General features: G+C 41.3%; 1 protein-coding gene across 2 annotated transcripts; it reads left to right on the forward strand.

Annotated features, from left to right (window-relative positions):
* The first annotated feature begins 2491 nt into the window (after positions 1-2491).
* On the forward strand, positions 2492-17646 carry RBMX2 (RNA binding motif protein X-linked 2). 2 transcript variants are annotated; one of them, XR_004900890.1, is made up of 7 exons: positions 2492-2587; positions 2815-2930; positions 4656-4707; positions 8347-8476; positions 10446-10623; positions 11531-12100; positions 17536-17646. XR_004900890.1 is itself a non-coding variant. In XM_028522656.2 (6 exons), the coding sequence occupies exons 1-6, from the start codon at positions 2583-2585 to the stop codon at positions 12043-12045; spliced, it is 996 nt and encodes a 331-aa protein (XP_028378457.1). In that variant the 5' UTR covers positions 2492-2582; the 3' UTR covers positions 12046-12816. The 2 variants fall into 2 exon arrangements, 1 of the variants encoding a protein (XP_028378457.1); XM_028522656.2 differs by lacking the exon at positions 17536-17646 and having other exon boundaries at positions 11531-12816.
* Positions 17647-27195: the final 9549 nt, after the last annotated feature.

Below are 27195 nucleotides of genomic sequence, written 5' to 3' on the forward strand. Positions count from 1 at the left end.
GGTTTCCTGCATGAGAGATGCCTTGATGGGAGTTTGGAGTTTGGGCAGGTTTCATTCAGTGAGAGAGTGGTACCAGGTATTGGGCTCTCTCAGCAGAGGTATCTAGGTTGAATAATGAAAGGGGCCCTTGAGTGAATGAATAGAAGTGGAGTCTGGCTGAAATTGAAGAGTTGTGTTGGGGACCAGTGGGAGGAAAGGCTGGAGAATAGGAGCTGGGGCAATTATGAGAGTGCTGAAAAAGTTAGTAGGCATGCAATAATGACTTGAAACAGAAGGACTGTTAAGTCAAGAGATTAATTTGGCTAGACACATTGTACAGCCTTTCCTGGAATGTGGGGACTGCCTTTGGCTTCCTTAGCATTACCTGCAGAATCTCAAACTGAGCTCTGCATACAGTGGGTGCTAAATGAATGTTATTGGCGAAGATCACTAATAGCCACCTTGGATGGCAAACTCTGGTCCTCTTCTCAGACATTAAGTTTAGAGGGTCCTCTGGACCTCCATCTCCTTTCCACTCACTTGTGAAAATCTCTAGGGATCATTTAACCTCCCACTTTCTAACATTTGCATTCACACCCATTGAGTTGTCCCAGGAGAAATGGGACAGTTTTGAGCTCTCCTAGCTTCTGAAAATCTCTGCTGAACCCACCAGCTGGATAGTAGCAGTCTTCTCATGTTTCCCTCAACCTAAATTGTCTTCCCTTTTCATTGGTCTTACTCTTTTCTTTTGCTTCAGCTTCTTTTTGAACTGTGATGAGAAAGGCCCAGGTGTCGCCTCAATTCTATCATTTCACAGTGGCTTGAAGAATCCAACCAGATAATGCTGCATCCTAATTTACCACTTTGCAGGGGCTACTCCAACTGTACAGCTAAGCAACCTAAGATTCCTAGTAGTAGATAAAACCATATGCAATCTGTCACTGTTTAGTTTTCATTGCTAAGATAATTCTACAAAGTTAATGAATAGCTGGGTTAGAGTGGGGAGGGGCAGAGAATGAATGAAGCCTTTGTTCTGCTTCTTGTAAGGACATTAGGTACATGATGAGTTGTTGAGGGTATAGTTGTCATCATTGCCATCATCATCAAAGTGTTTTTATGAAGGGCTTAGAGCTAGGCCTATACAGAACTACATAGCTCTGGACCTTCACTTTTAGCCCACACATGGTTTGAGACCAGATATTGATGTGGACACATGCAAGATGGATTCAAATCATCAATATGGCTTAAATCACACATTATATGCCACCATCTCTTCTATGGTTTACTGATTATTTCTGGCATAAAGTTTATCATGCAAATATATCTTGTCTCTTCTAGAATATCATTAGCTCCTTGAGGGCCAAGAATCCAACCTTATATTCCTGTCTGCAGACTTGCTGTAAAGGACAAATATAGATGCTCAGTAAGGACTGATCAATCAGACCCTATGGGTAGAGATGGAGTACCTTTCAAATTAATTAACTCCTTTGAACCTCAGTTTCTCCCTCTATAAAATGGTGATGGTAACTATGGAATTTATGGGGTTATTGTGAGGATTGAGGGGCCAATATATGCAAATAGCTTAGCACATAACCTAACATTATCCACTCAAGTGTGAGGTATTAACTCAACAATATTAATTCCTGCCTTCTGCTTAAGTGGGAGAGAGACTATGGAAAAGGGTGAGTGTAGCAACCCTCACACAAAACTGTATTCGAGTAAGCCTGTAGAAGCTGAGTGGCCCATTACCTATGCTTTGGAATTGAGGAGCAGAAAATATTTACCCTCTCACATCTTTTTTTTTTTTGAAACAATTGGATTATGTTATTTAAAAAAATGTTTTATTTATTTATTTTTGGAGAGGGAAGGAAGGGAGAAAGAGAGAGAGAGAAACATCAATGTGCGGTTGCTGGGGGCTGTGGCCTACAACCCAGGCATGTGCCCTGACTGGGAATCTAACCTGCGACACTTCGGATCGCAGCCCGCGCTCAATCCACTGAGGTATGCCAGCCAGGGCTTCACATATCTTCTTTCCTTAGTTTTGCTGTAACTCCTGAACAGTGATGCTTTGAGTGTGTGTGTGTGTGTGTGTGTGTGTGTGTGAGAGAGAGAGAGAGAGAGAGAGAGAGAGAGAGAGAAATTGGTCTGAGTGGGGACCTACACTGGGAGGAAAGGCTAGAAGTAAAGTTGTTACGTCAGGCGCCTTTTTTTCAAACATTCATTCAGCAAACATTTAGAGTTAACTGCATCACTGCCAGGCGTCGTCCAGGAACTGGGGGTTTTATAGTTGACCAGGCTCACACCCTTGCCCCATTTCACAGAGAAATGTAGCGAGGTAGCAGAAAAAAATTCATTGGAAGAGCTAATCCCTTCCCCACCCCGCCGCCCGTAGAATGAAGCCGCTTTTGCACTAGTGCGCAGGCGTCGTGCCTTTGGGCCGCGGGGCTGTGGCAAAGAGCCAAGGTGCCGTTAGCAGCAGCTGAGTACTTCCGGCGCTGCGCGAGCTACGCAGAGTTTAGAGGGCGCGCCACGCTAGGGCCACGCATGCGCCCCGCAGCCACGCCCATAGAGAATTTCACCTTCCTGAGCGCGAACCCGCGGAGATGAAGTAAGGCCTCTGCTTCTTTTAAGGGGGGGCAGTGGTGAGCTGTGGGGACGGTGGGGGTCGGTTAGGGGTGGGCCGCTGGGAGTGACCCACTGGGTTGATGTGGTAGAGCCTCCAACCGGCCGAGGGGCGGGAGTGGCTCAAAGACTAGAAAATTAGACTCCTCGTTTTGCTCTCCCTACCCCAGGCCAGGCCGCACATACTTACCCGCTCTTCCACCCCCTCTGCAGCCCTTTAACTAAAGTGAAGCTGATCAATGAGCTGAATGAACGTGAGGTCCAGCTCGGGGTGGCGGAGGAGGTGTCCTGGCACTCCGAGTACAAAGACAGCGCCTGGATCTTCCTGGGTGAGGTTCACATCTTTCTCTTCTAGTGCTCCTCATTCTCTCCTGCCTTGCTTTGTAACATTTCAGTTTTTCCGCTCATTCTTCCTGACATTCATCGTTCACTTTTGTTTCTTTCTGTTGTCTGCCCATAAATCTGTTTTCCATCTCTTTTCTCCCTCATGTCTAGTTTGCTCTGCCTGCCAAATCAGTGGTCTCATAGTTACAGTCTGCCATTCGCTGTACCAAGAATTTTGCCACTTTGCTTCCCAGACTGTTATTTTTATAGCTTTTTATTTTGCAGTTGCAGTTGACGTACAATATTGTATTAGTTTTAGGTGTACAACATAGTCATTAGACGTTTATATAACTTAAAAAGTGATCACCTGGTTAAGTCTGCTACCCATCCAACACTGTACATAGTTATTACAATATCATTGACTATATTCCCTATGCTGTACTTTACATCCCCATGACTGTTTTGTAACTACCAATTTGTACTTCGTTACTTTTTAAAGGTTTTATTTATTTGTTTTTAGAGAGAGGGGAAGGAAGGGAAATATGAATGTGTGGTTGCCTCTTGGGCGCCCCCTACTGGGGACCTGACTGGCAACCCAAGCATGTGCCCTGACTGGGAACCCAAGCATGTGCCCTGACTGGGAATTGAATTGGTGACCCTTTAGTTCACAGACCCAGCACTCAGTCCACTGAGCCACACCAGCCAGGGCCCAATTTGTACTTCTTAATCCCTTCACCTTTTTCTCCCATCCCCCAACTTCCCTTCACTCTGACAACCATCAGTCCATTCTCTATGAGTCTGCTTCTGTGTTTTTTTTTTTGTTCATTTATTTTGCTGTTTAGATCCCACATATAAGTGAAATCATATGGTGTTTGTCTTTCTTTGTCTGAAACCATTATCATCATCCCCTTCCCCCGCATACAACTGAGGAAACTGAGGCACTGAGAAGTCAATGAACTTTTTAAGGTCACATAGCTAGTAAGTGGAATTTCCAGAACTATGGGATTCTAGAACTCATGGTCTTAACCAGTATCGCATATTACTGTTAATTGTCCCCCTTCCTTCAGAATTCATTTTCCTCATCTGATTAGCTGCTGCCTTCTGTCCATGGTCATAGTACCATCTGTACATTCACTTTGTGTCACATCTAGTAATTTGACAGCTTATTCAAGGAGACAATTGCACCAGTCATGGTGCTAAACACTTTATATTCATTGTTTTATTTAATTCTTACAACAAATCTGTGAGGTAAGTATTCATATCCCCACTTTACAGGTGAGGAAGAAAACATTTGCAGGTGAACTTATTTTCTGTGAAACGCTTAACAGTTGTCTTTATAAAATACTTAGTCTGTGTGAGGTGGAGTTAATATTTGCATATTTAAACTGATTTTGGATCTTGGTGAATTTATGAGTAAAGAGCCAGTGAGTCAAGATACGTTTGTGGGATGAGAATTTTGTGCTGGAAACAGTCTGCTTTGTCCATGGAAGTTTAGGTATGAGGAGGATTAGTTTAGTAGTGGTGACTTGGACCTTTCCATTCAGTCACCCCATGTTTGTACTGTTGTTGCAGTGTATATATGTTTCTGTCATTGCATCAGACTGTTAGTTCTCTGAGGGCAGGTCCTGTGGCTTATTCTTGTTTGCACTCTCAGTGCCTGGCTTTGTGCGTGGTATGTTATAGACACTTGGTAAGTGTTTGTAGAACTGAAATGTGGTTTTCCCTTCTAGGAGGACTTCCTTATGAACTGACTGAAGGGGACATCATCTGTGTGTTCTCACAGTAAGTCCCCGTTCATTTCCTGCCTTCAGTGTTACCAGAGTATTTTGCTTCCATAATGCATTTTTGTGACATCACAAAAGCCATTTATTTTAATTCTAGGCTGACTGGCATGCCTGCATGGGGAGGGCCAGAGCTCCTACTCTAGTCTAGGTCAGTCACAGGGCATGGTTCTAGAATTCTCCCAATGTGCAAAATCCAAGAAATTGGATGTTTTGGGAGGCAGTTTTGGGCATTTTGGTCTATTTTTATTGCTTTTTCACCGGGGATTATTCAGCGGGGGCCTACACTGAAACAGATTGCAACTCACATGAAGATACTATGTATCTTCCTCAGACTTCTACAAACTAGGGGTAACTAACTCATGGTGACAGGGTGCTTCTGGGCCCAAACCTTTGTGGCCTTGTAGAATTGGGGCAAATCACCAAGCAACTGGTGAAAAAAAGCAAAAGGTTTAGGCAGTAGTTTGCTTTCTTTGTTTCTAAATGAGTATAAGGTTGGTGAGCAGAACCGATCTCTTTACCCAGAGGCTGAGAATCACAGGCTGATGAGAAACACAAGTAAATAGGAGAACCTCATGGTCTTCATTCTGTGAGATGATAGCAGCAGCACTGGGTGGGAGGGGGACTTGACAGCTCACAGTGATAGTGGCAGCTGGCAGAAGAGGGGCTGGGCATAACCCTAGAGCTACACAGAGTGATTAGAAAGTTTATAGGGCCAGAGGGCTTCAGCAACTCACAAGAGCAGAGGGCCTTGGCCCTTGGGTTGTGTAGCCTGCAGGAACAGAGGACTGTTGCAGAGAAGTTGGATAGCATGTACAGGCAGAGTACTATGGCACGCAGGGTGTAGCAAGTTTTCTGATTATCAAAGTATGTATAGTCATTATAGAAAGTTTGGTGAAAAGAAAAGGTATAAAGAAGAAAATAGAATGTACTTTAATGAAAACTGTTAACAATTTGGTGTACTTCTTTATCTTTTTAAAAATGTTGGGCATAATTTTCAATATTTTGCTGTTATAAATTATATTGCCATGTTCATTGTGTTACCTACATCTTTGTATGCATTCCTGATGGTATGCATCCCAGATGTTAGCATTTTACCATGTTTGCTTTATTGTTACTTCTCTCCATGGACGAGTATTATTTTTTTTTCTGAACCATTTGAGAGTCACTTGCAGACCTGATGCCCATTGATCTCTCAATTCTTCAATATGTATTTTCCCTAAAACAAGGACATTCTCTGGTTTAATCTCAATGTAGTGGTCAAATTCAGGATACCAACACTGATGCAATAGTAATATTTATGTATAGACTTTATTCAACTTTACCAGTTATCCTGATAATGTCCTTTATAGCAAAAGGAAAAAGAATAGCTTTCTGATCCTTAGTCTGTGAAGTAAATTGCAAATAATATTTTCCCCTAGTTTGCCATTTGTCTTCTGACTTGCTTACTGTGATTTTATGCTATGCAGAATTATTATTTTTATTTTATATATTCGTTCATATGTTTAAATTATCTTATGGTAAAAGGGACTTTTTAGGAGGTGTACAGTCCTATGAGTTTTAATACAGGAAAGATTTGTGATTATTCCCACCATTAGGATGGAGAACAGTTCCAAAAACTCCCCCATGCTGTCACTTTATATTCTCCCCCTCTGGTATTTTATGTGGTCTTTTTAATTGCTTCTGGATTTTGAGTCATAATTAGAAAGTGTTTCTTCCTACCCACCCATCTGTGTTGTTGTCTAGTTCTTGTATGGTTTCAATTTTATACATTGAACTTTCTGATCCATTTAGAGTTATTTTGATGTATAGTGTGAGATATGGATCCAATTTCTTGTTTCGTTTTTTTCTAAATGGCTATCCAGTTGTCCCAACAATATTTATCAAAATGCCTGTATTTTCCCCCCAAACAAATTGGGATATCATCCTTATCATATATTATTTTTCCATATATACCTAAGTAGTCTCTTTCTTGCTTTCCTATTCTGTTTTATTGGTCTGTCTGTCTCTTCATGTGCCAGTACCACACTAATTAATCATAGAAGCTTTTCAGTGTGGGAGAGTTACTCCTCCCTATTTTTTAAAAGTTTTTCCAGCTATTCTGTTAATTTTTCCACAATAACTGTAGAATCAACTTATCCAGCTCCAGGGGGAAAACACAACTTGTATTGAAAATTGGGATTACATTAAATTTCAGTATTAACTTTGGGGAAGATTTTGATATCTTTATGATGTTGACTCATACTATCCAAGAACAAGGGATGTCTTTATATTTGTTTAAATGTATGTTTGTATCTTTCAGCAGTTTAAAAAATTCTTTATATAGGCTTTATCCATTGATTATATGTTTTAATATTGATCTGATTGATCTAATCTGATAATTGCTTGTGTGTAAGAGGATGACTTATTTTTGTTAACTTCATATCCTGGCACCTTACTGAATTGTTATACTGTTTGTTTTTATCATTGCTTATCATTGATTCTCTTGGATTTTCTATACTACTGCTATTGTGATCTTAAAACAGAGATAGTTTTACTACTGTTTTCATTTCTTATATCTGTTTTCTACTAATTGCATTGGCTAATATCTACAATGTTAAATAGTGTTACATAGTTCCTGATCTTAGTTGAATCATCTCTAGTAATTTCTGTTAAGTAAGATGCTAGATTTCAGGCCCAGGTGTGTGTATGTGATCATGTTATATAATATATCCATCAATTCCCGTTTGATTTTTATGGCTTATTTTTTATTTTGTGATGCTTTAACTTATCTGGAATTTATTTTTGGATAAGGAGTAAGGTAGAATTCTATTAACTCTCATCTGCTTTCCTTAGATTTGCTACTTTTATATTCATTTTTCCTTTTTTAACAGTATACTTCTTTAAGGTTACAGATTTTCCTGGGTATGGTTTTAGCTGCATCCCATAACTTTTGGTATATATTATTATTTTCATTTTTATAATCTTCTAAACAGTTTGCCACTGACTTTTTCTTTATTATGTTTCATTTTCTCTTTCATTCATTTGTTAACCAGGATAGTAGGTTTCAGGTACTAAGTTTATTTTGAGACCTATGCTGTAGTCAATTTTAATACATGTGTCATAGATTCTTGAGAAGAAAGTGTTGCTTTTTTATAAGATTCAAACATATCTCTATATCTACTAGTCTGACAGTAATATATGTTAACACTTTAATTGTTACAGTATTAATCGTATGTTTATTTGTATTTCTGTTACATAATTATATGTTAATTATATTAATTCCTCTGCCCTAATTTTTGTCAACTTTGTGTTATAAAGTGATATGTTAAAATCTCTCATAATTTTCACTTAGTTTCTGTTTGTATTTCTATTAGTTTTTTAATTAAACTTTTATTTGTTAATTTATGAATAAAATTTCATAACTTACACTTTTGTTATGTTTTAGGACCTTTGGGGGGGCTTGAATTTATTTTTTATTTTAATTGGGTATTCTTGCTATATACTTGTCTAACTTTTTATTTTTAACCATCTTTATATCATTTTGTTTTAGATGTTTTTCCTGTGCAAACTATATTATTTGAATTTTGTTTTGTCATCCAATCTGAAAGTTTTTGCATTTTAAACCAATAGTGTCTTTACTCTTTTATAAAATAAATAGATACGGGGAGATTGTTAATATTAATCTGGTACGGGACAAGAAGACTGGGAAATCCAAAGGATTCTGTTTCCTCTGCTATGAAGACCAGAGGAGCACAATTCTGGCCGTGGACAATTTTAATGGGATCAAGGTGAGTGTTCTTAGTAAGCAGGATTTGGCTAGACTTTTATCAGATAGCAGTTTGGTTTCATTTTTCACCTAAATCTCCACAGGCTCAAGTACAGTACTGGTCAGCCAAGTATGTTGTGAGGGTTGTAGAATTGTGGGGATATACTGACCAGTAAATAATCCCAGGAAATAATTCTAATTGCTCATGACCTTACATCCTATTCCTTTCCCCCATCTCTTAACAACTGTTTCTCTAGGAACCTAGGAACCATGCCTCCTCTCCTCCCACCCCCGCTACCCTGCCTCTATTTCTTACCTTTTCATCCTTAAGATTCCACTCTTATCTCTGGTTTGTTGGAGAACAAAGAGACTAGCAAACACTGCTCTTCCATGTGTCCTGTGTCAGGGGATTTAGGGTTCTATCATGGCTTCATGACCTAGGATAGTTCTGTATGTCTGTCATATGTCTCCACAGACTTAGCAATCAGTTCTGGGCCCCGGATAGTCTCTAGTTAAAATCCGATGACAAAGTCTACAAAAATAACTCATTCTGAAGTTTTCTCTCCTCTGTTCCCAATAAATCCAACCCTTGTCAGTGAGACCTTGGGCGAAGAAAAGGGAATGGGTAAAGTCAGGCTTATCTGTGCTCCACAGAGTCCCTGCACTCATTTAGGTAAAGCACTATAGATGAACATGCATTATCTCAGGCCAGGAGGCGACTCTTGAGTTGGAGAGTTTGTCACTGATTGCACAGTGTGGAACAGTTGGAGACTATAAAACAGGGTGGAACAGGTTTCCAGGCTTGCTTTTTTAAAAAAATCCTCACCTGAGAACATTTTTCATTGCTTCTAGAGAGAGGGGAAGGGAGGAACATTGATGTAAGACAGAAACATTGGTTGGTTGCCTCCTGTATGCAACTGGACTGGGGATCAAACCACAACCTGGGTATGTGCCCTGACTGGGAATTGAACCCACAACCTTTTGGTTATAGGACAATGCTCTAACCAACTGAGCCACACTGGCCAGGGCAAGGCTTGCTTTTTAAGAGAGCCAACAGTCAAAGGGAATCACCATAAAAGGAAGGTTTTCAAGATGTTTTGAAATGGGGAATAGGAAAGATGACAGGAGCTGCTTGGGCCCAAGGTAAGAATAAAAATGTGCTCTTGTATTAGAAGTATAAAAGCCAGACTTTTCAAATTTCAGATGCTTTGCCTATAGAATAAATCAGTATCTGCCTGAATGTTTTTGTTTTAAGTGAGGGGTTAATTTTTTTTTTTGCTCACCTAGAGATTGTGATTCACATTGAAAGTATCAGTGTGAGCCAGTTGTTTTGGGAGGGTGGGGGGGAGCAAGGTGTGAGGGCTTAAGAAAAAAGACAGCAGCCTTTTCAGTACTGCTTAAATTAACCAAGTGATTAAATATAGCTAGAAAAAAAGAAAAAACAAAATAAGACAATGGTCTTTCTGGATTCCTTCCCCCCTCCCAATTGGTCTACCTTGGCCTCATCCTAATTGCTGTGTTGAGGAATCAACTGTAGTACTGGGTTCAATTTCAAGATTTCTTCTAGCTGCCAAGGTATATTTCATTATAAATTAATGTTATGGATTGAGGCTAATTCACTGTTTGTGCATTGAGATTACCACACTTTCCTCTGCTGCTTGTGGACAGAACTTCCCAGTCTTTTTCATTTCATGGCACATGTAAAACCTGAAGATGTTAGTATCACCCTGGGGTAAGTTGTGGAGGCTACCTAGTACAAATGCCTCATGGCTCCAGCTGCCCCAAGCCCCCATCTGGCTGTCCTGAGAGCTGAGCAAATTAATATCTAGGTGTGTGCTGTGACACACCAGTTAGGTCTGTTTTAGAGATTTCCCCAGAATTAGAATAGCAGGAAGGTCATGGGTGTAGTTCATACCATGGCTTTCTGCAACTGGGTTCGTGCAGTTTAATAGGATGACTGTCTTTGCTGAAGCATATCCTGTCTATCTTAGATCAAAGGAAGAACTATCCGAGTAGATCATGTGTCTAACTATCGGGCTCCTAAGGACTCAGAAGATACGGATGATGTGACCAAAGAGCTCCAGAATAAGGGCTGTGGGGCTCGCACCCCCCCACAGAACTCATCTGAGGGCTCTGAAGATGACAAACCCAGCAAAAAACACAGAAAAGGTAAAGTGTTAGGACCTAAGAGGAGATTCTGGGTAGTTGTTAGTATTTGATCTTCCTAGCATTCACTGAGACTTGATAATCAATTCTTAAGTGTGGAGGAGGGGAAGGTGTGGGGAACCTTACTTGAATAGGGAAAGGAGAGGTACTTTCAGCAAAAGGCTAATATTATGGGTTGCACTGTGTCCCTTAAAATTCATACATTGAAGTCCTAACCTCTAGTACCTCAGAAAGTTACTGTATTTGGAAGCAGGGACTTTTAAGAGGTAATTAAGCGTAGGAATTGCCTTATACAGCAGTTTGGCACATCAAGGGTAACAGATTGAACTTGGCTTCTCAGAGGTACTCTTCTGGCAGTCTAGACTATCACATTACTGCCAGGGATGCTTTCCTTTTGCATAGCCTCCATCTCCTCCATTTGACTTTTTCTAAAAAGATTTTATTTATTTTTTTAGAGAGAGGGGAAGGGAGGGAGAAAGAGAGGGAGAGAAACATAAGTGTGTGATTGCCTCTCATGCACTTCCTACTGGGGACCTGGCCTGTAACCCAGGCATGTGCCCTGACTGGAAATTGAACCGGTGACCTTTTGGTTTGCAGGCCAGCACTCAATCCACTGAGCCACACCAGCCAGGGCTCCATTTGCCTTTTCTTTGTTTGTTTTTTTAGAAGTCATGGTGGGATTGAAACTTTTAATTTTATTTTTTTTCTTTTCATCTAACAGTTTTTATTATGTCTGAAGTCACATGTATTTATTATATGATGAGGAGAGTTTGAATTTAGGGATTGTATCCTCTGCTGAAAAGAGTTTGCAAAAATCCTGATTGGTACAAATTAAGCTTAAGAGTGTTTAAACACTTCACTATAGATCCATTTTCCTTTTTGTATTGATTGCATCCCTTTCTTCCTCCAGACAAAAAGGAAAAAAAGAAGAGAAAGAAAGACAAAGAGAAGATTGATCGGGAGGTACTGGCAGAGCAGCCAGCCTCCTCTTCAACTCCCGGAAGCAAGACAATAAAGGAGAAGGATGACCCTGGCTCTAAAAAGCACAGCAGCAAGAACTCAGAGAGGGGTCAGAACTCAGAGAGGGGTCCGAAGCCAGAGTCCAGGGAGGTGTGGAAGCACCACCTCAGCTCCCCTGAGGTCAGGACAGCCTGTCGAGGGGGAGCAGAGGACCGGGAGAGGGAGCTGAAGAAGGAGAAGCCTAAACATGAGCACAAGTCCTCAAGCGGGAGGGAAGAAAGAGAAGAAAAAAACAGGGATAGGGACAGAGGTCGAACCTCAGATACACATTCTGGCCGGCACGAGGGACATAGCCATAGAAGTAGAAGTAGAAGTAGGAGCCGAGATAAATCCCATAGGCCTAAAAAGGCACGACACTCCCGAGACCCAGACCCCTTGAATCCCAGTGACCGCAAACACCACTGAAGCTGCAGCCTGGGCAGCTGCTTGATAGAATTAAAATGAACTGCATTTTAAAAAGGCAATCAAATTCAGTTATATTTTTACTGTTTCTGTGTGTAAAATCTCTGAGGCTGTATTCTTCCATCCCTTGAGTATTAGAGTCATTGAGAGAGCTGTACTTTCAAGAGCCAAATGTCCTGGAGTTTTGAGCAAAATCTATTGTCCTTGGGAATATGCTTGGAATATTAGAATATATATCCTAAAAATTGGGTTCATAAGTGTGGCCCTTGAATTTATGACCCCAGTTAATGATGAAGTGTTCAGGAAGGGGGAAATACCAGGTAACTCTACTAGTCTTTATTCTAGATGTTAAGAGCTTTCCAGTTGGCAGATAGACCCATAGAGCAGAGAAATGTGGCTTAACTGGGTTTAGACAGCTTGATGTGAATGTGGTGATTCATAACATCAATTCAATCCCTTTTACCCCTTCCTGCATTGAAAAATTTATTTTTTTTTTTGCTTTTTTGGTTCATATATGTCTCTGTGTTTTTTCCTTGCAGTTTATTTATTTATTTATTCTTATTGAGGTGAAATTTCACATGACATGAAAGTAACTATTTTAACTCCTGTCTAGTTCCAAAACATTTTCATCACTCCATAATGAAATCCTATACTCATTAAGCAGTTATTTTGTATTCCCTCCTCCTTGTCCCTGGCAACCACCAATATGCTTTCTGTTTCCATGAATTTACCTATTCTGCACAGTTTATATAAATGAAATTATATAGTATGTGACCTTTTGTGTCTGCTATGTTTCAATATGTTTTCAAGGTTCATCCATGTTTTAGCATGTATCAGTACTTCATTTTCTATTTATGGCTGAATAAAATCTCATTGTGTGGATATACTACATTTTGTTTATCCATTTTTCAGTGGATGGACATTTGGGTTGGCTAGCCAGCTTGCTTTCTATGTTCCAGGCATAGCAGGCTACTTTGGTGTTTACTCTGCTTTTCACACGGTTACTCTTGCTGGGATGGGAACATCCTGTCTTCTCCATTGCATATCTATCTGGTCTGCTGGACAGTTCTTTCCCATTTTGACAGTGTCGTCCTTCTGTTTTAGCAATCAGTCATTTAGGAGTTTGGTAGGCACTAGCTCACAGGATCTTAACACTCCTGATGAATTATAAAAATTGAATTTTGGACCCTCTGAAACAGGACTAGAGCTTTAATAGTGAGTACACTAAGTTAGGTTACCTGATGTGTTAGTTTGGCTTTTAGATGTATAAGAGTTTTTTTTTTTTTTTTTCCTGTGGGGAGGTGAGGTGGGGGAGGAGGATGATGCCTGCCAAGAGGGAATTGGAGAAGTCTGGGAAAGCTGTCAGACTCTGATGTAGGTCTGACACATGGAGAAGAGAGGGAAGTAAAGAAAGAAAGTTGGGTAGGAAAAGTCTTAGACTGCTGTGGAGTTCTAAGAATGTTTCAGCAAACCCAATGGTGAGTCCTTGAGCCAAAGTTGCCTCAGAGGAATCCTGCTAGATCAGCCTTGGTAAGCAGGAGTTCTTGCTGCAGAGCCTTCATCAGTCATGTGACCACTCTGCTTGTGTGTCCATCATGCCAGTTGTTTGGTAGCCATTAAAGAAGGCCTGTTCACCTGGCTGAATCATTTTGTCTGCTTGGTGGTTTAGTGCCTCTCCCATGGTGGATGCTCTCTGATAGGCATTAGTATGTGATGGCAGAAATCTTCACACTTTGCCTGTTCCCACATGTCAGCCCACAGCCTTTACACCAGACCTCATCTCTGAGTTTCCAGCCCTTCTTCCAGGAGAACTAGATGGCCAGACCATTTACTATTACCCAAGAGTTTATATATTCAATAGTCTCACATCAGGCTACTTCTAAACCAAGCGCACTGCTTGTGGTTCTTTCCATTGGAAAAATTTTCCTTTTCCATTCCAGAATGTGGCTTTAATGTAGACACTATTCATCTTCATTGTACCCACATACTGAGCTGACCTATCTGTAAACCAAGCCCAAGCTGATCCTTCCTTAATCTGGTCATATGGGAACTCCCAAATATATGATGGAGGCTATCACTCTGTATCTTTTAGGTTCATTAGTGGCCCTGATCTCCATCTCCTCTGAGATATTACTTATATATGCCAAGGAACATGTATGTCTTATGCAGTTCTGGGGGCTGGTTAATCAAATGTGGTATTATAAGGCAGGCTGGCAGGCTGGAAGGCTGGAAACTCTTGGGCAGGAGCTGACACTGCAGTCCACAGGCAGAATTTCTTCAGGGAAATCTCAATTTTGCTCTTAAGGCATTCAACTGGTTGGATGAGACCTACCCAAATTATGGAGGCTAATGTCCTTTACTTAAAATCAACTAATTGTAGATGTTAACCACATCTACAAAATGCCTTTACAGAAACACCCAAGTTAGTGTTTGATTGACTAATTGGGTGCTATAGTCCCAACTTGACACAGAAAAGAAACCATTATAATTTACTCTCATTGATGATGGTAGGGAGGCAGTTTTAGAGGTTTCCACTTGGCTTTCCTCATTGTGACAGCTCTTACCAACAGCTCTTACCATGGACCCACAGGGGGGTTATTTTCAACCATCAACTCAATTTCAGTTACACACTTGAGGACTTGGAAACCACCACTGGGCAGGTCTGCAGGCCCACTGCGAGTCCTGTTGTAGCCAGCACTCTAGTTATAACTTGGCTCTCAAAGCCCCTAGTCTAATAAGGGCCATGATGAAGCTTCAGGTGCCTAGGTATCAATGTCAGCTTTGATCTTGAGTCCAGTATACCTCAAATGCCTGGCTGTCCTTTCCCTAGTGTACACCTAGCCAAGTGAGTGGCTATAGGTCCCTTTGAGAAATACTAGGGGAATCATCACCTACTCCATTGCTCTTCCTCCTAGGGACCCAGCTATCTCTTCCAGATCTGAGTATGGGCTGAAGCCTGGAAATTGAGCAAAGAATTGGGATTTTTTATTTGGGAAACCTTCCTCAATCCCCATGCTCCTCTATTCTTGTTTTCAGCTTGTACAGCTTCAGCAATATTCTTGTTGGCTGTATGTCTATATTCTTCCTAAGGACACCATGGTCCATTCGCCCTCTCCACAACTTCCCTGTGGGTAAAGCCCACTTGGCTTTCCTTCAGACGTTGTGGTTTGTTTTGGTATTTGTGGCCTCCTGGCTTCTGGTGAGTAAGCACCTCTACCTGGTGGGACTATTATTCTGTGGTGCCATCTCTGTGATCATCTCTTACTGCCATCAGTAGCCTGGATGTAGCGATGCTGGTGCCCCTTGGGCCCTGCTGTGGAACAGTACTCTTGTGGAGTTTTGACCTCATAACCTATCTACTCTAGCATGCCCACTTCCATCTGCCTTTTCATTCCTTTTCTTTTTTTTTCTTCAGTTTGTAAGGACAACTCAGGCAGTTCTCCTTTGTTCAGTGGTAGCCATCATTTTCTCTGGGCCTGTAAAAGCCACCTTAGTAGAGAGTTGCCACCCACTCTGGTTGTTGCCAGGGCATTAAATCTTCCGTTTGGAGGAAGTACTCCTAGTCTATGAATTCTTGCTTTCTTGGCTCTGTCGATATATTCCCCTCAAAATCCAAACCCAGTGCTTCCTTGGTTCCTGGCAATCTATATATTCCTGTCAGCTAATTGTTGCAACTCTTTGGCATATATTCTTTATTAGGCCCAGACACTTCCCCAGCCATATTATGCTGGGATTTAATCCCTAGCTATCAGCTCAGTAACAAGAAGAGGGGCATCAGCTGCTTGTGTGAGGAGCAGCCTCTGCACATCTACCAGCACAGGGCAAGTACTGGCTCTTACTAGGGAAGAGTGGCGCTCTGTGAAGTGAGAGCTGGGTGGGGGTATCTGCTGAGCCAAAGCCATTAGGGGAGTCTGGCCAGATGTTCCCACCCCATGTTTCAGGGTCCCAGGATTTTCCAGCCACAGGAAGTCATGCTGTCCTGACTTCAGCAAAGCAGACCTGTAGCCTTTTTAAATGTTGAGTATCTCCTTGGAGTTTTACAACTCTCTTATGTCCTCTCATTGTTGCTCTTGCACCATAGGAAGTGAGGGCCTCTTTGTAACTCCATGAAAGCCCTCTGGCTCTCACATTTAGTCTTTAACTACTTATTAACTGTCATCCATTTATCATTATCCTGCTGCTGGGCAGTATCCAGCCATCTCCTTGTCTGTAGACCTTATTCCTCCCATATTTTTCAAAAGTCTGAATCATCACTTTTTGCAAGGCCATTCTCAGTTTTTTCAGGTCATCTCCAGAGAAATCTTTAGAAGTTGGACTGCCACCCTATACCTGGGACTATCCATGCTCCACAGCCCCCTCAGGACAGTGACCATTTTGCCCACCAGGCAATGACTGAAGTAGTCCCAGAACCCCATCTCATCATAGCCTGTTTTCTTGGACCACCACTGGCACCATTTGTGTTAGTTTGGGTTCTCTGAGAAGCAGATGCCAAGATGGGATTAGATATATAAGAGAATATATTAGGGGCATATATATCAAGAATATATTCTCTCAAGATATATTAGGGAAATTACCTATGAGGGAAAATGGGGAGGGAGCCAGAGTAGTCAGGGAGAGCTAGCTGTCAGACTAGAAAGTTTAACTCATGTGGAGGAGAGGGGGAAAGAAGGAAGAGTTAATAGGAAGTCTTAGACTATGTGGTGCAGTTCTAAGAATATTTTGGCAAAGCAGATGTATCACTTGGGAGAGAGCCCACCATGGACCCTGAGAATCCCTATGCATTCTTGGTCAGGTCTTTAAAGCAAAGCTTATCTGTCTCCTGATACTGAGCCATTTCTGTAGGGCAAGGTGACCACAGTGTGACTGTGGTCTAACATTTAATGGTTTCCTTCTTGAGGGAGGGTCATTGGGTTTGTTTTCTCATTGCCCCAAAAGTCCCAGGCCCTTGACCCCAGATTGCTCAGCTCTGTGATACATCCCACTGCATGGGTAGCATCCATCTGAGCCTGTTGCATGGCCCTGTGGGACTTGAGGGCAGGGGAACTTGCAAAACTACACCGATACTCATGCTGTTTGTTGTAATATATTGGCTTGTTCTAATTCATTAGATCTTACTGTCTACTTTCTACACCTGTGAAGTAGTGTCAGGACTACCCTGTGCTATCCTTTTTCAGCTTGGGGAGTTCTATTTCTTGTAGGAATGGTCTGTCTTAATATTTATGCCATATTCAGATAATGGCTGAGAGCTGCCCATGGGAAGTGTGGCCTTCATGAAAACACAGTGGTAGTGGATTTCAGCTGCAGCAGTGTTGGATTTCTGAGCTCAGCAGCTGTGCCTGTCAGTCACTTATGCTCCCTGCAGTTACAGATCTGAGAATGTACATATACACCCTGCAGTAGGCCCAGCCCCAAACAACCAGCTAGCCAATGGTTTTGGTTGGTCTTTGGGAACAGTGAATGCTTACTTGTTCCTTTCCTGGATTCACTTCACAGGAGACAATTGGAATTCATTGATAGACAAATTCCTGGTGACCTCAAAGCTAAACCACCACATTGAATGAAGTTCTCAAGAACAAAACAAATGACAAAATAGAACCAGAGACACGGAAATAAAGACAAAACTGACAGTGACTGGGGCAACGGGAGTAATGGGGGAAAAGAAGGGGAATGGTTTAGTCAGGGAACATGTATAAAGGACCCATGGACATGGCCAATGGGGTGGGGATTGACTGTGGAAGCGGTGGGTGGGCAGGATGGGGGAGAGCCACAGGGAAAGAATTGGGACAACTGTAATTGAACAATAAAAATTAATAATAATAAAATCCCCATTTAAAATGAAAAAAAAAAAAAAGAATGCTTTTTAGTTCTTGGCATATCAATATTTCTTTCATGTGGCCTAATTAACACCCTAGTCTCTTTTTGCTTCCTTTAACCTATTGGGGCATGTATCTAATAAGTATCTGTATTGGTAGTTTATTCACTCATTGAACCCTAAATTGGAAATAATCCTTATATGGTACAAGACATTCCTTCTATAAACATGTTTTGAAGCTCTTTGAAAGGAATAACCTGGTCATTGTCTAAATGGCATTCTAATGAAGTATAAAGTGCTCCTCAATGTAATGTTAGGATGAAAGAATAAAGTTAAATATTTTCTGATGTCTTTTATTTTAACCTGAAAATGTAAACTTAGAAAACAAAATTTTGGGTAAGATTATTTGCACTAGAAGGATTTAACCTAGTGTTCTTCCTGTACTAAATAAGTGGACCCTGATTTCTCTAATTGTTACTGGAAACTGTCATAAAATAGGTGATAAAAGCAAGTCATATTTTTTTCAGTAGGAAATAATCAACAATTGTATTTGTGATAAACATTCTATAAATTAAGTATGACCAATATAGTATGTCATCAAGTATATATTGGTCCCTAGATTAATCATTTAAAAATATTGAAATTATGAGCCAGGTCCTACAAAAGGGCAAAACCTTATGACACATGTTAAGTTACTCTGAAGTGTATGCTTGTCACACAGATATATAGCTGTCGTAATTGTACATTTTTAAAATATTTATTTTTAGAGAGAGAGGAAGGGAAGGAGAAAGAGAGGGAGAGAAACATCACTGAGTGGTTGCCTCTCATGTGGCCCCCAATGGGGACCTGGCCTGCAACCCAGGCATGTGCCCTAACTGGGAATCGAACGGATGACCCTTTGGCTCATAGCCCATGCCCAATCCACTGAGCCACACCAGCCAGGGTATAATTGTACATTTAACTTAATGCTGATATATTCTTTATAATGAACATTAGTCAAAACTTTGGTTACCTTTTGCCAGCAGAGAATTTAGAAGAGTACTTTGGGGATGATTGAACATGACCTAGCCTCTTCAAAAAGCCATTGAAAAAAAACCTAAACTCATACCTCATGAGAAGCTGTGGTGCCCCAGATAGACTTTTATCATTTGACTCCTTTTTTTTTCTTCTGTGATACCTTCAGGTTACTTTAATTTGCATTTTCTTTTATTGCAAGTAAGGCCATGCATTTTTATGTTTACATTGTTTTTATACTTAAATGGTTCCATCTCCAAGGATTGTAGATACTAGCTCATATATTCTTTTTTTTTTTTTTCAGTGTCAACTTAGGCCTTTAAATCTTTTTAAAAAATTACATTTTAGCCCTCGCTGGTGTGGCTCAGTGGATTGAGTGCTGGACTGGGAAGCAAGGGGTCACTGGTTTGATTCCTGGTGGGGACACATGCCTGGGTTGTGGGCCATGTCAGGTCCTCTGTGGGGGATGTGCAGGAGGCAACTACATATTGATATTTCTCTCCCTCTCTCCCTTTCCCTCTCTCTAAAAATAAATAAAATCTTTAAAAATCATATTTTATTGATTATTCTATTAGAGTTGTCCTGATTTTTCCCCCTTTGTCCCTATCAACCCAGATGCCCCCCACTCCCTCAGGTAACCCCCACTCTGTTGTTCATGTCCCTAGGTCATACATATATGTTCTTTGGCTACTCTATTTCCTATGCTGTACTTTACATTCCCATTACTACTCTATAACTACCAATTTGTACTTCTTAATCCCTTCAGCTTTTTCACCCATTCGCTCAACCTCTTCCCATCTGGCAACCATCAAAATGTTCTCTGTATGTATGATTCTGTTTCTCTTCTGCTTTTTTGTTTTGTAGATTCAATTGTTGATATGTATTTGTTGCTATTTTATTATTAATATGCTTGACCTTCTTTTTTTTAAAGATTTTATTTATTTATTTTTAGAGAGGGAAGGGAGGGAGAAAGAGAAAGAGAGAGAAACATCCATGTGTGGTTGGGGGCCATGGCCTGCAACCCAGGCATGTTCCCTGACTAGGAATCGAACCTGCGATGCTTTGGTTTGCAGCCCGTGCTCAATGCACTGAGCTACGCCAGCCAGGGCTGCTTGATCTTCTTAAAGAAGACCCTTTAACATTTCATGTAATGTTGATTTGGTGGTGATTTACTCCTTTAGCTTTTTCTTATCTGGAAAGCTCTTTATCTGTCCTTGATTCTAAATGATAGCTTTCGTGGGTAGAGTAATCTTGGTTGTAGGTCCTTGCTTTTCATCACTTTAAATATTCCATGCCACTCCCTTCTAGCCTGCAAAGTTTCTTTTAAGAAATCAGCTGACAGTCTTATGGGTGCTCCCTTGTAGGTAACTAACTGCTCTTCTCTTCCTGCTTTTAAGATGCTCTCTTTGTCCTTTAACCTTTGAAATTTTAATTATGATGTGTTTTGGAGTTGGCCTCTTTGGGTTCTCTCTGTTTGGGCCTCTCTGTGCTTCCTGGACTTGTGTGTATTTCCTTCACCAGGTTAGGGAAGTTTTCTGTCATTATTTCTTGAAATAGGTTTTCAATCACTTGCTCTATCTCTTGTTCTGGTACCCCTATCATGTGAATGTTGTGAGACTTTATGTTGTCTCAAAGATCCTTGGAACTATTTTTTAAAATTGTTTTTTTCTTTCTGCTGCTCTGATTGGGTGTTTTATGCTACCTGGTCTTCCAAATTGTTTATTTGACCCTCTACTTCATCCAACCTACTGTTATTCCTTCTAGTGTATTCTTTATTTCAGATATGGTGTTATTCACTTCTGACTGGTTCTAGTTTGTGGTTTCCATGTCATTTTTTATGCTGTTGAACTTCTCTCTGAGTTCATCTGCTCTTCCCCTAGGTTCATTGAGCATCTTTGTAACCAGTGCTTTGAAAACTGCATCCAGTAGCTTGATTGTCTCCATTTTGTTTAGTTCTTTTTCTGGAGTTTTGTTTTGTTCTTTCATTTGGGTCATATTTCTTTGTCTCCTTATTTTGGCAGCCTTCCTGTGTTTGTTTCTATGTATTATGTAGAGCTGCCACATCTCTCAGGCTTGGTAGAGTTGTTACAGAACAGACCTGGGGTGGTGAACAATATACTATTACCTAATGGACCCCCCTTGTGCTCTGGGGGTCTCCAATCCATACTAGGTTTGCTTTTCTGGCCGCCAGGGAAAGACTTCTCTCAATGCCAGAGATTGGTGAAGAGGAAGGGAATTATTTATTAAAAAAGTCATATAGACTTAGAGTAATGACTTAATGTCTTCATTAAAATACTAAAGTCCTTTAGAATACCCACAGATGCACACAGTCCTTCCCTCTCCCTCTGCCCAGTCTGGAATACCATATCTCAGGAAAAAAAGTAGAAGTCCATGACTCAGGCAGCCCCTCAGTTCCCAGCACAATCAGCTGTGTCATCGCCATGATCTCCAGTTAATCCAAAACCATGTGGCACCTTCTCATGGCCCACCAGCAAGAGTCCTTTCACCCATTTCCTTCCCAGCAAGGTCTTTCCTGCTTCCTAAGCCATGTGGCAAAAGGGAGCGCCACAAAGCTGTGTGGTCCCAACCTGCCAGCATGGCTGCTGCACCTGGGTTTTAAATCCCAGTGCCAATCTTCCTCTGCAGCCCCATTTCTGACTCCTCCCACAATCAGTTACACCTGCTAGCATTCCCATATTTTTCCAGCCTTTCTTGGCTGCCATGATAAGTCCAGGCAGGCATAGCCGCACAGCATGGAGCCAATCATCTCCAAGCTCTCATGCAGGCACTGTAACCAGGGGGAGTTGCCTCCCAGTTACATCCTGGGATGGAAGTCACTCCCATCCCCCTGGCTCAAAGTATGGCCACAGCTATTTGACATATCTATAAAACCAGTTAAAACTTATAGATATGTTAAATGACCATGCCTGAAGTTATGTGCAAAACTGTTGCCATGCAAAACAACTCTCGATGGCCCTGCTCCATGTTTCCCATCCCGCAGTTCAGACCTGTGGGGGGTGAAAAACATCCCATATTTTTTATATTTCCTGGATACCATGAGTTCTGGACCCCATTACAAATCCTTCTTTGCCCCCTGCCCCCCAACCTGGCTGCACCCTCTTACAGAGTCGGCTAATGTAGTAAGTGTCCTGTAGGGTCCAGTGGCCTCCCCTATCACCAAAGCTGGGTATTTGAGTTTTTCCCACTGTGTGGGCTGTGTACGCCCTCCTGTTTTAGTTGAACCTTGATTGCTATTGGCACGTCCAAGGTAAGCCACCACCTGTGTTCTGTCAGGGGTCATACAGCATAAGCTACAAAGCAATCTGCAGATGACTGCTACTTATGAAGTGCCTAGAGGTGCCCAGGTATGGCCAAGTTGTGAACCAAAGCTTGCTGCTGCTAGTGTCAAGCCAGGGGCAACTTAGAGAGAGGTATGGAGCTCTCTGAAGCCAGCTGCTGCTTGTTTGAGAGAATTTAAGAAAATATGAAGCATGGGCCAAGACAAGCCATTCCCATGGAAAAGCCACTGGAAAGAGCTTGGGTGGGCCTGCAAGTTGTGGGGGTAGGGTCTCAGGGAATCATGAGGGTGGGGTGAACAGTGTGAGCCATATTGAGCCAGGTTGGTGCCTGCCTGCTGGCTCTGTTGCTCTGTGGGCAGGGGAGGGTTCAAAAAAGGAACAATGGCCTCTGCCAGAACTTCTGCCTGAGAGAAAGTTGTCCCCTAGCTCTCACCCTGATGTTGCATAACTCAGTTCCTCCCTGTATGACTGATGCTTTTCAATATGCTGCCCTTATTCTGGAGCTCACAGTGAGTGAGCCTGAGTAATTCTGCATGGGCCTTTTAAGAGGAACTGAAACAAGAGGGCAAGAGAGTCTGGGACTTGTGCTGCCTGTCACCACTCAGCCAAAAAGCATAGACAGAGATTAGATTATAATTGTGCTTTTATATAATATCAGAGGCTAGCAGTCTAAGAAGGTGGTGGGTTAAAACCCAAACATCCACCTTCTCTTGAGCATTCAGAAGCAAGTTTATATAGGGGAAATGTAAGAATTTAGGAGGGGGAAACTCCTATGAGGAGTGCAGCCTGTGCTCTTTCTCTTGGGAGGGGGAGCTGAAAGGGAAGTCTGAAGCTTCTTCCCAAGCTGGTTCCCTTGTTCTGGTGTTATCTCTCTGTTTGCATTAGAATTCTTGTTCTTCTCCCCAGAAAACTGTGGTTTATGACCAGGGAGGTTATGTATTCTCTGGTTAGGGAGGAGAGGTATAAACCATTTACGCTCAAGTATACTTGGTTAGGAGAGATAAGGTCTTGCAGTTCACTAGCTGGCTATAAATTGATCCAAGTGTTTGGCCTTGTTTAATTTTTTGACTCAGTTTCCCCATTCCACTTGTCCAGGAATTTCCCTATCTTTTTACTATCCTGTTTCAGAACTGCCAGGGAGACTAGCAGTTTCTGTCTCAATTCCTCAAAACCTCAATTCCTGCTGGTTTTTACAGCCAGGAGTTATGGTGACTTCTGTTCCTGGCACTGGGACCCTGTGCTGGGGGGCCTGGTGTGAGGCTGGGACACTTCACTCCCGAGATATCCCTCCTGATTTTTATCTACCACATGTGGGTATGGGACCATGTCTCTGCCCCTCCAGATACAGATCTGATCAGATCACTGAGGAGAAGTAGAGAGGTGCCATAGGACAAGGTTGCCCAGGACAATGGTAAACAGTCTAGGATGGGACTGGCTCAGAAACTGAATGCCTCTGGTGCACATGGAGTTATGGGTTGGAAGATTTAAACAGAAGGCAGACTGGTTTCTCTCTTCCTCAGGGATGCCTGGATGATCATGCTGCAGGTGTCTTCATTTCCCAAAGGATGGTATTTTATTTTATCTTATTTTTATTTTTTTTTATTTTTGAAATGTGACCTTACAGTCAAATCCATTTATTTATATCTTAATTTTTTTTTATTGTTGTTCAAGTATAATTGTCTCCATTTTCACCCCACCATGCCCCCCACCCCACCCATCTCTGCCTCCCACCCTCTAACTCATCCCCTTTGGCTTTCTCCATGTGTCCTTCATATGTGCTCCTTGATGGTGCCCCCCATTATCCCCTATTATCCCTCTCCCTCCTCCTCTCTGATTACTGTCAGATTGTTCTTTATTTCAATGTCTGTTGTTGTATTTTGCTTGCTTGTTTGTTTTGTTGGTTGGTTTCCACTTATAGGTGAGATCGTATGGTATTTCTCTTTCACTGCTTGGCTTGTTTCACTTAGCATAATGCTCTCTGGTTCCATCCAAGCTGTTGCAAAGGATAGGGTCTCCTTCTTTCTTCTGCATAGTATTCCATCGTGTAAATGTACCATAGTTTTTTGATGCATTCATTAACTGATGGGCACTTAGGTTGCTTCCAGCATTTGGCTGTTGTAAATTGTGCTGCTATGAACATTGGGGTGCATAGGTTCTTTTGAATTGGTGATTCAGTATTCTTAGGGTATAATCCCAGCAGTGGAATTGCTGGGTCAAGAGGCAGTTCCATTTTTAGTTTTCAGAGGAAATTCCATACCATTTTCTACAATGGCTTCACCAGTCTTCATTCCCACCAGCAGTGTTCTAGGGTGCCCTTTCCTCCACATCCTCTCCAACACTTGTTGTTTGTTGATTTGTTTATGATGACCATTCTGATAAATGTGCAGTGATATCTCACTGTGGTTTAATTTGCATCTCTCTGATGGCTAGTGATGCTAAGCATCTTTTCATATGTCTCTGGGACCTTTGTATGTCTTCCTTGGAGAAGTGTCTGTTCAAGTCCTTTGCTGATTTTTTAATTGGGTTGTTTGTCTTTCTGGAGTGGACTCATATGAGTTCTTTCTATATTTTGGAGATCAACCCTTGTCAAAGGATGGCATTTTTTTTAAAGATTTTATTTATTTATTTTTAGAGAGGGAAGGGAGGGAGAAAGAGAGAGATAGAGAGAAACATCAGTGTGTGGTTGCTTGGGGTCATGGCCTGCAACCCAGGCATGTGCCCTGACTGGGAATCGAACCTGCGGCACTTCGGTTCGCAGCCCACACTCAATCCACTGAGCTACGCCAGCCAGGGCAAAGGATGGTATTTTAAATGGGAGAAGAACTCCAAGGGAAGCCTAGGATTGAGCTGGGCTGGTCTGGAAGAGACAGGCAGAGTTATTTTTCCTTGGGTATTCTAGAGGGGGATGGGTTCTGAGACAGAGGCTTGCCATTCTTCTAAAATCGTGTAGCTTTTAAAAATATTATGTTGGTTTTGTTTGTAAACTGACCTTATAGAAATAAGATAATTAAAAGCTAATGGGAGGAATGATAGGGGAACTCAAGAGTTAAATATTTTAGCCTAATTCATAGTCTTAAGTGATTAAAGCTGGTACTCAAGAGTTAAATATTTCATCCTTAGTTGTTAGGCTTCATTGACTAATGTATGTGGAAAGCTGTTCTTCCAAAATTGTGTAGCTTTTGAATCAAGACTCCCTTTCTTTTTCACCAAAGCGTTGCCTCTGGAATTTTGCCTAGAGGCTGGTGGTGGGCAGCAGGACCTCACTTGCTGTTCAGTAACAGTACCAGTCTCAATGTAGTTTCTTCTTTAATTTTGTAGTTGTAGGAGTTCCATCCAGCTCAATATCTGGCAGTTGTGAATGATGGTTGTTCTATGTTCTATAGTTTAGTTGTAGTTATGATATGGTTATGGAGGAGGTGTTTACCTATGCCACCATCTTGACCAGAAGTCTCTGTATGCCTTTAATTTTAATTTAATTTATAGATTGAGTCTCAAGCACAGTTTGAGAGTGTGGCTCATACATTCTTAATGTATTTTGGCCAACAGGCTTTGAACAGTTATAGTAGGCACCTTAAATTTTATTTTGGTGTTCACCTTTTGACATTTAGTTCATTAGACAAAAACATTTTTTAAAAGGAGGACTTTAATTGAAGCTACAAATGCAACCATAGAAACCGACCAAAGTAGTGGTGCCAGAAAATAGTAGCTTTAAAGTAACATGCTACTATTCCCTGTCTTTTCCATTCTCACTTCCTTCCCTCTCGGCCTCTCTTTGTGTTTTCTGCCTTTTTGAAGTAGCATATTCAGTGAGACTTCTTTCTAACGTCATATGTTAATACACTTGTCATCCATAGAGTATATCAGGAAGGATATTTGATCCATTGTAAAAGAGATTGCTTTTAGAGAGAACCAAGTAGCAGATGGGAGAGGTGAGGGGAATAGACTTACTTTTCACTATACTTTGTACTTTTGAAATCCAAACTGGATTTTTTATTATTTATTAACAAATTAAAGCCATATATGTAAGATCAGTGTTTGTTATTATTGTGAACCTTTAAAAAATAACTTCAAAGTTTATGCTGTTGCATGTGATGAACTTCAGTATATAAGAACAGGAATGAATGAGCAGATGAAGGCAGCCAAATCTGGATATAGGTAATATTTGGGCAGAACTACTTGCCCTTATATTTGCTAAAGTTCAGTTAAAAATAACATTCATGGGCTATATAGGTATAGCATAAAGGAAATTTATTTGTCTGGAAATATTTCCCTAGGAGATTTTGGATAAGGCTGGAACCTTCCTCTGACCTAACTTCTTGGATAAAGCTGGGGTATGAGAATGCTAGTTTAGTGATCATGCTTTTTGTTAAGTAGATAGAGGGAAGACAGAGTGGTGGTTTCAGTACCAGAGTGGTGTTTCTGTCCCATGGAAGCACTTTCTAGGTAATCACTGTGTCTGAGGCTAGCTGGCAAGTACAGGCCAAGTACAGGCTCTGATTTACTCTTTGTGATTCCTCAACTTTAGAGTTCTAGATACTGCATTGTACATCCTTGCTCCATCAGTTGAGTTTTGGCAAGTACAGGAGTATAGGTATTATTGGAAATCATGAGTTCCCACTGGCCACATGGGTGGTGCAGGTGTGTTGAAGGGCACAAGAGTTTGCCTGGAGGCTTCAAAGGCACTCTGAGGAGTCAGTTCACTGCACTGCTCTAAGTGTTTGGGGATGGACTTTCAAAATGAATTTTCAGGGAACTAGACAACCGAATCTGGGTTGGCTAGTGCCTTTGAGGTCATGAACTAATGTGGCTGTCCAATAGGGTAGCCACTAACCCCATGTTGCTATTTAAATTGCAATAAATCAAAATGAAAAAAAATCAGTTCCTCAATTATACTAATAATAACTCAATAGCCATGTGGGACTAGTGGTTACTGTACTGGACTGAACATATATAGACTATTTACATCACAGCTATTAGATAGCATCGAATGAGACTGTTCAGGTATGGCAACATTGTATGCAGTTGAGT

Source organism: Phyllostomus discolor, chromosome X (genome assembly GCF_004126475.2).
Source record: "Phyllostomus discolor isolate MPI-MPIP mPhyDis1 chromosome X, mPhyDis1.pri.v3, whole genome shotgun sequence".
Lineage (NCBI taxonomy): Eukaryota > Metazoa > Chordata > Mammalia > Chiroptera > Phyllostomidae > Phyllostomus > Phyllostomus discolor.